The sequence below is a fragment of the Homalodisca vitripennis genome, chromosome 4, assembly GCF_021130785.1.
Source record: "Homalodisca vitripennis isolate AUS2020 chromosome 4, UT_GWSS_2.1, whole genome shotgun sequence".
Taxonomy (NCBI): Eukaryota; Metazoa; Arthropoda; class Insecta; order Hemiptera; family Cicadellidae; genus Homalodisca; species Homalodisca vitripennis.
Genome location: NC_060210.1, coordinates 195,323,786 through 195,337,534, shown reverse-complemented (window position 1 = coordinate 195,337,534; position 13,749 = coordinate 195,323,786). Strand labels below are relative to the sequence as shown.

The window sequence follows — 13,749 nt, the reverse complement described above, 5'->3', positions numbered from 1 at the left end:
AGTGTACGTGGGTCCTGACTTTCGACCAGTTCGCAAATTGCAGTGCAATAGTTTTAGCAGTCTATTACGTTTCAGTTTGTGTTCACATATCGGTAAATCACAGAATTAGATAGGTTCTCGTTCTCAGAAACTCGTGACAGGGTAGTCGTTTACATAAGTAATATACCAATTTTAGATTTTGAAGTTTTCAGCTTTAAAACAAGTATAAAATGAAACTGTTAACGCTTTATAACGTGATTTTGGCGTTATTTCAATTATACCTTTTGACATCACTGGGTGAGTAATTTATTTTATAAAATGTAAAATATGATTTCTAGTTCTTTAGTAATGCTTTGAATAGAATTATTAATGAGTTATCAATTTTGCTTATCGGTGAATGCTGTATCAAGGTATTAAAGCTTATAATAGGCTATCAAGTGTTTGGGATGTGAATAAATATAGATTTTTTAACCACCATAGGTTAAATCCAAATTTTGACAATTGGGTGAGACACAGTTAGGCTATGACTGATAGTAAATGACTAGACTATTTCAACTTTAAGCATAGCTACAAGGTTTTTTCTATAGTTCTAGGAACCAAGTTAGGCCTACTTTTTCAAAGATATGGGGCACTTTTTAGGCTGTAGAATTAAAATACAAGGCTTAAACTACCCAGTAGTCATGTCGTCTCAAGCCAAGCCAAAGAACATTTACCTAAAACCACAACAACTTCTTCATGAGGCCAACTGGATTTAGAAATGAACTATTTCAAATTATTTATAAGAAACCCTAGTTGGGCTTTTGTTGTGGCGGTATCATAGGTATGGCAATTTCTGTTTAGGGTAAAATTTTTGCACTCTTTTGTTACTTTATGTATGCCTAACTCATTGTGTGTTTGTTATTGTCTTGGTTGTTGAAGTTTGTTCTAGGTTTATCTTTTGTTATTTCTTTAGGAAATTTAATTTTGTTATTTTTAAAATTTTTATCATATTGTTATAGTTTGTTTCAAGTTTATTCCTTGTTATTGCTTTAAAAATTTTACTGTTGTAGTCGTTCAAGTTTTATTTTTGATTGTTGCCCTCTTTTCTTGTCTGGACACTAGTCTTGTTACACTTGCTGTTTTGCTCACCAGCTCCTGACTTTTTTTGTCTTAGTTGTTGTCCATATACTTAATGCATATATTATTGTGTATTCATATAGTATTAGTATGCCTATATTGTATTGTGTTATTCAAATATTATTAATTATTATTGTAAAAATGGTGGATACCGTTGAATAAATAAATAAATAAATAAATAAACTTCTTAAATCGTATACTGTACTTTCATTTGCAGAGAGAATTTTTGTTATTACTGTGGTTAAAGGCCATAGTAGCCAATCAATATTTCAGCTTTATTAACATATATGGGTAGGGTACGATAAGCGGACCCGGTTTTTATATCGAAGAATATATTTTTCGATACCTAATATTCGCATCTCAAATCCTAGACTATCAATCGATATAAAAGTACTTATAGTCTTCAATAACAATCATGTTTTAAATTAAAATATGAATTTAATATTTACAGTGATCAAACAAATTATTATAACCAAAATTAGGAAAACTGAAGACGGCCATATTTACTCCTCTCACAGTTACAGTTGTTTCTTTCCCACAAATTTCACATAATGGGTTTTTCGGTACAAGTCCAACATTTTGAAGCCAGGAAAAAGCAACGTCATGTAGTTTTATAAAATTGACTGCCATTTTGGTACTTTAGGATTAAGTTATACCGACCACACCAGTATGAAGAACACAAAAATATAAATTTATAGAAACAAACATGATAGAACGAAAAAACAACTCTTTAATTACAAAATTACAAACTTACAAGCATTTCCAGGTATTGTGATCGGTATTGTTGTCGCTGTTATCTTATCTTTCTCGAGAATCCCGATTAAGTTACGGCTGGCCTCGCAGCATCACATGATTATTTAAGTTTTTTGCACGGTACATAATTCCTTTCCATTACAATTCAATTTATATTTCTGATCAGCCCCTCTAGAATTTGATATTTTACTGATAGGTACTAGTATCTCGAGGGATGTTTTTCTTTTGTTGACATCAGCGCGGGCTTCAGCAGCACCAAAGGCCGGAGGCACTCGCATTTTGGGTGGCGGAGTTTGATCAAGAATAAAGTTTTGTGTGTTTTTTTTCATTGAAGAGTTTAGTTTTTGTTTGGTAATGTTTGTTTTTGTAGAATTTTTGTGTTTGGAGAAATGTAGGGGTAAAACACGGAAGTACAACAAAGCGACGCACCAGCTGAACGGGCGGCGAGACTCTGCAATCACGTTATCTACTAGACTGCTCGACTTTGACCTCTGTCTGAGGATGGGGAGGGGTTGCGATAAGATAATTCCTGTTTTATATTGACGAAATATTGTTCTACCTAATCTAGTAATCAGTAGAAGCAAAATGTCAAATAACGATTCATGTCTGGGTGTGGTCAGTATAATCTCAAAGTACCGCCATTTTTAATAATCAGAATTAGTTATGTAAAAATGAAATATTATCCTAAATATTATCCTACGTGTATTATTTTAGAGTGTTTACAGCTGTTGATATAGATTATTTAAGTTAATAGTTTAAAATAATTAATCAGTATCGATTGATTATATCAATGGTTATGATTAAGTAATACCGTTTGCCAATTTCGATATAAAAAACCGAGTCTGCTTATTGTACCCTACCCACATATATATATCACAAATATAACTTTAATTTTTAACAATTGAAATGTAAATTTGTGTACTGTGCTTCTTGTTATCTATGATTTTCAGCATTATCTGCTCCCAATAGCTTATCTGACTGTTCTATGGTCATAACAGCTTAGTTTATAGCAACATCAACAGAAATTCACCACCCTTATCTAAACTACCAAAGATGGCATACCGCTCCCTTGCTATTGAAGGGCAATCAAAGAGCAAGTGTTCGGCAGTTTCATCCTGCTCATCACATTCTACAGAGCGGATCCTCCTAAAGGATGCCGACTCTATGAAGATGCTTCCTCAGGTGACCATGTCCCGTGATCAGACCTATAACCCGAGAAGACATTGATCTATTTAGTGAGAGAAGGTCAGACGCCACTTTAGGCCACTCTAGTACCATTCTGCTCATTCTCATGCCCGGATGCAACCTCCACCTTCTATTATGTTCAGCGCGAACCCATTTCAAGACAGCCCCAAAGGATTCACACCTTGGAATATCGCAGAGCGGTTGAGGGTCTGTCATAATTAATTGATGCTGAGCCCCGGTTGGCCAGGGCATCAGCTCTTTCATTCCCAGGGATCCCCTCATGACCAGGAACCCAACAAACAGTCACATTGTTGATTCTTGCCAGGGAAGAAACGACTTGATAGCAATCGCAGACAAGTTTGGATTTGAACACACAGAGTCCAGTGCCATAAGTGCTGCCTGACTATCTGTGTAAATATTGATCGTCTTGTTCCTATATCGCAGACGAAGATTCTCACGAGCACATTCCATAATAGCTGCAACCTCCGCTTGAAAGACTGTAGGATACGGACCCATAGGGACCACCAGTTCCCTGCATAGTCTCAACCCCACAATTCCAGCGCCTTGCCGCTTTTTGTTTTAGAGCCGTATGTAAACCATTCAAGCTCTGCTGATGGAAGAGGTTTCTTTTCCTCCGACCAATCATCCTTAGGAAGTATCACAATCCTAAAGGGTTTGTCAAAGGAAAACTTTTGTGGCATCTGATCAGAGATCGTGTGCAGAACAGCCTCCTGAGTCAGGATGCTAATTCTACAGTGCCCACTGCTGCAGTCCGACCAGAGTCCCGATTGCTGAAGACAATAGGCACTACTTTTGCCCATAGCCCGAATAACAATGTCCAGAGGGGCGAGGTTGAGACAACAGTCTAGAGCTGCACCTGGCGCACTAGGAATAGCCCCAGTGTTTGCAAGGCAAGCCATCCTTTGGATGCCTGCCAGACAAGCTATCGCCATCTTGGCCTCCGTTTTCGGCCACCAGACAACATTTCCATACATTAGTGCAGGTCGGTCTATGGAACCGTAAAGCCAATACAAAAGCCTCGGCTTAAGTCCCCAAGACCCACCTATCAAGCGTCTGCATTGAATATAGTCATCAAATATTATTTTATATATCAAAATAACAGAACTATCAACGTATATGAAATACTAAATTAAATTCACATGTTTCAAATTAATAGAAATAGTTTAAACAGTTATGTAATGTCATATATAATAAAAATCATAACCATCAACCAAACAAAAAAATTAAGACAGGTCGTAGGAAAAATGTGATTTCAATAATAAAGAAAACATAACAACAACACAAACATCTTGAAACCGAAAAAGACACAGTAAATAATTTTTTAATGTTATTTGCTATAGTTTTCTAAATTTAACAACCTTTTTTATTTAAAATAAGTTAATTATATAACAAATTATGTTTAGAATATATAAATGTCTACAGTTGGTGCAGATGGTTTAGTTATGGTTCAAATTAATTACTATTTGTTGATTATATCAAGTGGTATAATAGTTAAATATCGTTTGATAATTTTGATATTAAAAAACCTGATCCACTTATTGTTCTTCACCGATACTCTGCTTCTATCTACTATTTGTTATTAGGATTTATAACAGCGAGATCTTTAAATTAGGCTTGTATGCTTATGATAAATATTTAATTCAAGAAAAGGCATAAAGTGGTTCTGTTTCCAAAAACAAACTAAAGTAAACCTATACGTGTAAATTCACTAACAGATAATTTGAGAGAAGTTATCAATAATTATTTGGTATTTATTTACATTAGCGTGACTACGGAAAATGGGCTTTATTTTAATGGGTTGGGCATTTATAGCCAAGTATTATTATCACAGGTGCATATGAACTGGTGGGAAAGTAATATTGTATTATATTGATGCCTTTCGGACATTATTGCATTAAGGAGTAGGGGCATCACGTGATCTGGGATTCGACTTTTGCAAGCTCGAGTTAATTTTTTTCTAAAAGAGCAAGCAGTGCGCAGCACTGCCCAGCGGGCAGGCATCGTTGACAGGATTAACGTATTAGTCAGCATCAAAAGGTGTGCAATTAACCACAAAGGTGTGCCATTACCAATACTGAACTAGGAGGTTAAGAATAGACACGGAGGAACAACAGCAGTTCAAAATGGCGTCCTTTCTTTATTTGAGAAGGCGCGGAGTAATACCAAACTGTCAAATATGGATAGTGTTGCCAGAGGTACGATAATTGTCTTAAAGGTACAATAATTTCATTCATTTTATGCGCCGGTAAGATACACGATGGGTAGTTATTATCGTACCATGAAAGATTTTTGACAAATTTATACAAGTAACAAACCAAAGGTTAATTATAACATAATTTATTATACGAACATAACATACTTTTTCGTTAAATGTGTTTGGTTCGATTATTTTATATGAAAGTATGATAATTTTTCGTTGTTGGTATGATAATCGGTTTTTAAAATCTGGCTATACTGAGTTTGAGCAGACGCGGAGTTATAGGAAACTGTCAAAAACGGAGTTTTCAGAGGATTTAAAAAAATCGTAGCTCCTTTGATTTTTGTTGCCGACAAATGTTTTCTTCAATATTGTTTTCAGGAAAAATTTTAGTTTTCAGGGGAAAAAAATTAACATACCTATCCATGGTCACGTTAATGTAAATTGATACCAATTATTTTAGTTGTTGGGTAGAACTTTTTCCAACAATCAGGTGTAGTCTTTTCCAAAGCTTCTTTCACAAATTTTGTGATATAAATAATACTGAACGGCGTTTTATTTTTTGCGACATGTCGTTTAATTTGAGCCCATATTATTTCTATCGTGTGAAGCTTTAGTGCCATTAGAAGTTCAACTTTTTCATATCTGAACTAAAGTGAACTCTTTGTCAAATATTCTGTGATTTCTGTCCAGTTGTTTTTGCTCGTAGGTGCTTTATCTATATGTTTTGAATGATACGATGCATTATCCACAAGAATAACCACACCTTTCATAAATATAATCCACCCATAGGAGTATAATAATGGGAGATGTAATTTGCAGAAGAACTTCATTTTTGTTTTTACAATTTCCCAATGTCCTAGGAACATGAAATGTGACACGCGCGTGATTCATGACTTAGCCTACATAGAAAAAAAAGAGTATCTTCATGAAGATTAATTATCGTAGCTATAAATATTACAACCCCTAGAAGAACTTTTTTTTTATTTCTCATCTTTCCACTGTCCGAAAAATGTGAATTCCACACACACGTTTCTAGTCACATACATAGATTACAAAAAGCATATTAAAGAAGTTAAAATAAGGGTTTTAATGCGAGTTGCAACCCCTATAAAAACTACATTTTGCTTTGTTAACTTCCCGGTATCCTAGGAAGGTAAAGTTTGACACACATGTGTCTATGTATGTATGTCTATGACACACATGTACTATACCCTAAGAAGACTACCTGCATTACATCAGAAGTAGATTACAAGGACCAAATGTAGACCACTTTTGACTGAAGTAGGATTTTCAGACCGAGGATTTATACAGTGTGTCTAAAAATTCCCACCCTCTCTCCCTCTATTAATTTTCTTATGAATACAGATGAAGTGACATACTTTAAGACACGTTTATATTACCAAGTGAGGAGCTCCCTTCAAAATGGGATAATTTGGTGGTTTAGTCAAAATTTTCAAAAACAAGAAACCCTAGTAAGTGACAAATTATTGTAAAGGTATTATGCAAAGGGAAATAATAGAAAAACTAGAGGTCTCTAGTATTACTACTGATAAGATGCTCTAAATGCTACCATGTACTTCTTGACAAAAATAAAACCTGGATTCAGACTTAAGATTTCAAATATGATTAGGTTCAATCCCTGTCCTTAATTTTGAGTTGGGCCATTCTTTATTGATGGCGACTTAACTCGTTTTAAATTCATAGTCGTTATATGAAACTGCATTGTTCCACATAGTTGTTATATGAAACTGCATTGTTCCACATAGTCGTTATATGAAACTGCATTGTTCCACATAGTTGTTATATGAAACTGCATTGTTCCACATAGTCGTTATATGAAACTGCATTGTTCCACATAGTCGTTATATGAAACTGCATTGTTCCAGCAATAAATGAGTTCGTACATGATGGTTACGAGCCTGTATTTTAACCCTTTCGATCCCAACGTCCTTATTTTAGGACGTCACATGAAATCGCGTATGATCCCAACGTCCTATTTTTTAGGACGTTCGGAAAAAAATATTTTTCGAATATAATAAATTGCAGTATAATTATAATTATTATATCAGAGTACTCGTAATGTACCGGCCTACAAAGTTACAGTAACTATCAATACTTTTTATTCGATGTGTCAACTATGTTTTAGTTTGATTTAGATGGCCGTGGCTGTTTGGCCATGTTACATCTTTTTTTCTTTTGATATTATCTCAGCTATTTATAAATATATTGCAATGAAAACTTGGGTTCTACTTCAATTTTATGTGTAATAATAAAAAAAAATATTGTTTTTGACCTAGGAATTTTTTTAGGCTTCTCCGTACAATTAAAAATGCAAAATTTAAGAATTATTTTTTTGTAAGTAACAATTTTTTTACAAAAGATTTTTTTGTGCATTATTACAAAAGTTTAGTTTAACACATTCAGTGCTAAACAGGACCATTCGGTCCTGCCCGAGCGTCTCGGCACCATTCACGGGTGCGCGCGGGACCTATCGGTCCCGCTGGGCATTGTTGTTTTGCTTTCGGCACTGTTTAGGCAGCACTGCAAAGAGGCCCTTTATGATAGCGTGAGTGTGTTGGGCCGGTTTCGTTCTTTGTTCTAGTGTGCATAGTTTCTCGGTTCAGCTAACTATAGTTGTTTTCATCTAGTGCTGTGTTTGCTATTATTTCGTTATCGTTTTTAGCGAAATAAACAATGGCTGTTACATCTAGAGACCCCAAAGTAGTTTGTAATACATTGCCAATGATTCGTGATGATATAACAAGTGCCATGACAATAAAATGCACAATAACAAAAAGTGTTTGGTATGATGTACATATTGTAAATAAGACGTGTTAAAAACTACAAAGAAGGGAGGGGATGGCTGTAAATAATAAAATGATATACTATTAGTGCCTTTCAGTGAAAATTATCTTGTTTTAGAGTGTGCACTCATGTATAAATCAACGAAGACCTGTAGCCAGGACAACGGGACCCATCGGTCCCGCAACATATTACATAATTTTAGGAGTCTTGGGAACATAATGCCTAATTTCTTGTCTTTACTACCATCAACAGTCATAAGGTTACGTGTACACCCCTAAATAATACAATAGTTCTTGTAATAAATGTCATTTTCAGGTTCAATGGGCATTGGTCTATGCTGACGGGACCCATCGGTCCCGCAGTATAATGATGTCAAAAAAAATGTAAATATAGGTCAAAAATAATCTTTTATGCTTTTATGTCACTTCTGCAAGTTATATCTTCTAATTAAACAAATTTAAAAGATTAGCACCGGGGTTTCGCTAATACTCAAATGCTTAGCAGTGAATGTGTTAAAGCATACAATACAGTGTACTTTGGGAAGTAAAAACATAAAAACTACATGAAATTTCATCAATAAATGAAAATTCTATGCAATTTTTAGCTCACGTCTACACTTCTAGTAAAATGTGGCTGGGACTGGTGCACATACCTCAGCGCTAAGAGCTGGGAATCTGGCAGATCCCCACACAAAAATCTTGGGGTCGAAAGGGTTAACAAGACTGTGGTCCACCACATTACAATGTGTTTGACTGAACATTTTTAGATCTAATTTTTCCGGACAGAAGAATAGTTTGATCTGGAGCTATGGTGGATTGGCCGACACTTTCACCTCTTGAATTTTTCTTTTTGCGTTTTCTCAAAAGTAAAGTTTGACACAAAGCCCGCAAACAATGATGAATTAAGAACAAAGTCAAAAGTTGCCTGCCACCTCATCACACCTGAAATTTTACAAAATTTTAGACGTGGATTTGAATCCAGAGTTTACTTTTCTAGAAGTACATGGTAGCTATTTCGAGCATCTCGTCTGATTCAAAATGAGGTGAGATTTCAAAATGTTTACTATTTAATTTCGTTACTAAATTATTCACAAACAATAGGTTTTTATAAAACAATTCAGACTTTAATTAGCCACCAAGTTTGATGGAGTAACATTTTACTTACTAGGGTTTCCTATTTAAAGATTTTGACTTGCTACCCCATTTTTGAGGGAGGAGGTCAAAAATTGTTACACATAAAGAATTCTTTAGTTGGTCATAAAATCATCCCCCAAAGTAAATCACTTCTTCTCCATTCATAAGAAAGTTAATGAGGAGGAGGTTGGACTTTTAAGACACGTGGTATATTATTTAACGTGACAACAAGACAGACTTTACTCTGTCGTGTAAAATATAATTGATTTCAACCAAAATTGATTCGGCACACGTCAAACTTCAAATAAGTTCAAGTGGGTAACGTACCATGAACAGGTCTTCTTAAAAATAAATATTATAAGGCTCTATCATATTCAATTAAAAGTGCTTTCTTTATGATTACTAAGACCGATTTAGTATTCATCATCTCAGATGATGCAGATTAAAGGTCAAGATATACATACTTATGGAACAAGAACAACTTCAAACTATATCCTGCCTCTACATCGGACAACCCTATATGAGAAGAAGCCTTCATACTCAGGAAAAAAATTTTACAATCTTTTACCAATAGACATAAGACACACTCAGGGAAAAAGCTTACGATCAAGCCTGACTGAATGGTTACTGCAGCAACCTTTCTACAGCCTTGACGAGTTCCTGAAGTGGAAGAAGACTGATCAATACATTTTTAACATATACAGTCGACTCTCGATAATTCGAAATTGGCGGGACATGCAAAAAAATTCGAATTAGTGAGACTTTTGAATTACCGAGAGTTTCGATTTATTGAGAGGAAAAGAAAACTATTCGAATTACCAAGAGTTTTTTTTATTAAACACACAATGTCATACGGCAAACTAACAAAACTCAAAGAACATTAATTTCTAATGATTAATTGAACAAATCTATCTTTGATTGCTTTTTCTTGTTGATTCATGCCTCATCGACGACCTTGTTTAACACAAATAGTGCGTCGAACACTTCCGGCCCATCTTCTGTCTGCAAAGAAAAGAAAGAAAACAACTGTCACAGCGTATTTCGTAACAAATGCCGAAAATTACGTAATTTGTTGGTTGTATTATAACTTATGACATACAGTATTTACATTGAAGTTTTAAACTAAACAAACAGCTGATTTTACAGCCCTAAGACCCTAAGGTTAAAAAAAGTCTATGCTACTTTCGGACATCAAATTCAGTAAAAAAATGATGGATAAATTGCAGTGTGGAGAATATGGCATTTTTAAATCAGTTTAACAAATTGATAGGCTAACTACAGTAGTTTATTGCGATGCTTTTACCTGGAGAGAAAAATGGCACAGCTTTTCTAAGGATGCTGGCTTCCTTCAGTGTGACAGGCGGGAACTCCTGGTCTTCCTCATCGTTATCAACATCAGGTTGTTCTTCATCTTTAGCGGCCAAGTCATCTTTTCCACGCTTTTTCAACAATCAACATGGCTGTCAACAATCAACATGGCTGTGAGAATAGAGATGTTTGGAGTTTCATTACTGTCAATTCCATCCAGTACAATCTTGACTATTTCATGTCTGTAAAATGCTTTGAAGTTTTGAATTATGCCTTGGTCTAGAGGCTGCAACTTGGATGTTGTGTTTGGTGGAAAAAAATGAAGTTTCACATTCGAGAGATTTGGAGGGTTGTTATGAACTGAACAGTTATCAAGGAATAAGAGGATTTCACGATTTTGTTTTTTCATGTCGCTGTTCAATGAATTTAACCACTCGTTAAACAACTCCGTTGTCATCCACGCCTTTTTGTTCGAGCGGTAGGTTACGGGAAATGACTGGATACCTTTAAAACACCTAGGTTTTGCTGCTTTCCAGATGAGGAGGGGCTTCAATTTTTCGGAACCATCCATGTTAACAGTCAACAGAAGAGTTAACCTTTCCTTACTATGTTTCCCTCTGTGGCATTTCTCGTCTTTAAATGTAAATGTCTTGTCCGGCATGCATTTAAAGAATAAGCCGGTCTCGTTGGTGTTAAAAATGTTGTGTGGTTCATAACTTTCTGTTAAGCTGGACAACTCTGCACGCCAATCGGAACACACACTGTCGTTAACGCTAGCGCTTTCCCCATAAGCCTTTTTAAATAATATACCATTACATTTTTTGAAATTAGTCAACCAGCCTTCGCTTGCTGCAAAGCTGGGGATGCCAAGCTCTTTAGCATATGCCTTTGCCTTTTCTTTTAAAAGCGAACCTCCAACAGAAACATTTTTATCTCTACACTGTCTAAGCCATGTGACTAAACACTCTTCTAATCTAGGATATTCACCTTTTGTCGTTCTTTTTCTTCCTGCTACGGAACTCACTTCAACTATTTTTTGTTTATTTTTTAGAATGGTAGACAAGGTACTCGCAGGGATTTGAAATGTTTTTGCAACTTCCGACTTCGCTTTACCACTTTCTACCGCCGCGATCACTTCTTTCTTTTCCGAAAGAGAAAGACATTTATATTTTTGCTTAGTAGCCATCACAACAAACACTTCTTACACACAACAAACACGACTTCCACACAACACGGCGCAAACATAACCAACACTGCAAAGAGTATGCTCTGGGACACAGGATGCAAAGTTTCTTGTTATGACAGGAATAAGTTGAAATGCGTGTTTCCCACCGGCTGACTCTCAATTCGAATTACAAAGAGTTCTGCCGAGTGAACTTCGAATTACTGCGTATTCTGTATCGGCCTAACCTCAATTTGTTTACGTGATTTCGAATTATAGAGAGTTCCGCCGACAAGACTTCGAATTACTGCGTGTTCAAAATTAGTCTGTCCTCTGCGGTAAGTTCGAAATACAGAGTGTATCAAAATGCATTGAAAAATTTCGAAATAGCGAGAGTTTTTCAAGGGACCGGCTTTTTCGTTCGAATTACCAAGAGTTTTGAATTATCGAATGTTTGAATTATCGAGAGTCGGCTGTATAACTAAATGTTACAACTACCGTAAAGTCTTTTTAATATCACTTTGTATTGTTTGACGCCATTACTGTATCTTGATGATCATGTAAATAAAGATGTTTTTGATTTTGATTTGATTTGATCTCTCCTAAAATAGTTCAAGGGTATTGAAATTGTTAGAGCAATTCATTAAAATATTTTAGAATTTTGCATAAAAACTCTCACTTTGGAACCCAAAAGCACTGCTCTTTAAACTGCAATTTTTAAAATCTAATGTTCTATATAATTTAACAAAAACAGTTGTGGCGTAATATGATACAAGTCCCATATAAGTTTTCAAACCTAAGTAGGCATACATCAAGTAGATATCATTTAAGTTTCTGTGTTTTCTATAAGTCCCTGTTACAATTCCATATCACAAATCTGGAGTATATATAAGTAGATATGAATATGCCGGTTCTGGCGCACTTTTGGGACAGTCAGAAAATCAATGTAAAATACTGTTCATTGAACCATAAACAAATCTAAGAAATCTAACAGGAAACCACGAATGGAAAATAACCGAATCTATAGCTGTTTTACTGTTCAATGTTTGCTTCTACATTTATAAGCTGTTTTAATGAAAAAATCCAGAAATCTCAATGAAAAATCTATAAACGGAAATAATGAAATTTGCTAACATTCGCTCAACAGAAAATAAGACGATTTTTACTGGATTTCTCTAATATCGTTCTTAATCACGTCATATGATAAAAATTTCTCAGAAACCACAACCACATAACAAATCGCGTTTGTAACAGCATTTTGAAAATCCATATTGATAATTTATCGTTCTTTGAACTAGAAATATTTGTCAAACTCTTTGTTGTATCAATGACATAAATAGGTCTATTCGCTAAAAATTCTTTAGGATTGTAATACATTTCCTTATTATTACAGTAAACTTTCTTAAAATCTTGATACATCTGATACATGATTCTGAAAAGACCCCCTGAAATGTTTAAATTTTGTAATTCATCTGGATAATAAGAACCGTTCAATTTTACTCTGATATTTTTTACATTCAAACTATCGAACTTTGAAGGATTTTTTTCTTGATTATTCTGTCTATCTGTTTGAAAACCTATAATAACGAACTTGGGATTGAAGATATTTCTATAAATGTTTGTAATATCGAACGAATAAGTTGTTCCGGAAATACCTTTTTGTTCAATACATTGCCAATCTAGAAAATTAAACATAATGTTTTGACTTTTTGTAATTTCATCAATCAATCTAATTTTACTCGTGGTTTTATAATCAATCATTGGAACTCTAATAAAAAAATCTGTAATTGTTATTTTTCCATCAACAGGCATAACATTTCCAGTTGCAGTCTTCAGAATCACATCATCGTCTTCTGCTCTTATAAAACTTAGATAAAATCCTCCTTTATAGATCGGAATAGTAACATTTTCAAAAAATCCTAATCCAAAATGAGATAAATTTCCAGCTGCTTCAAAAACACCAAATTTAAAATCTGATTCAAAGCCATTAGAAGTTTGAGAAATAACATCACTTTTTGAATACGAAATAGTTCCTTTAATTGTGCTTAATTGGCCACAGTTTTCGACTTCTTCTATCAATTTATTGT

General features: G+C 34.7%; 1 protein-coding gene across 2 annotated transcripts in view; it reads left to right on the top strand.

Annotated features, from left to right (window-relative positions):
* LOC124360840 (integumentary mucin C.1) overlaps window positions 1-13,749 on the top strand; it is a 36,956-nt gene continuing 23,207 nt past the window's right edge. The window contains exon 1 of one of the 2 annotated variants that reach the window (XM_046814790.1): window positions 1-276. In XM_046814790.1, the coding sequence (XP_046670746.1) occupies window positions 210-276 (67 nt within the window). In that variant the 5' untranslated portion in view covers window positions 1-209. The remainder of the gene's footprint in view (window positions 277-13,749) is intronic. The other variant, XM_046814789.1, reaches the window with a different exon arrangement.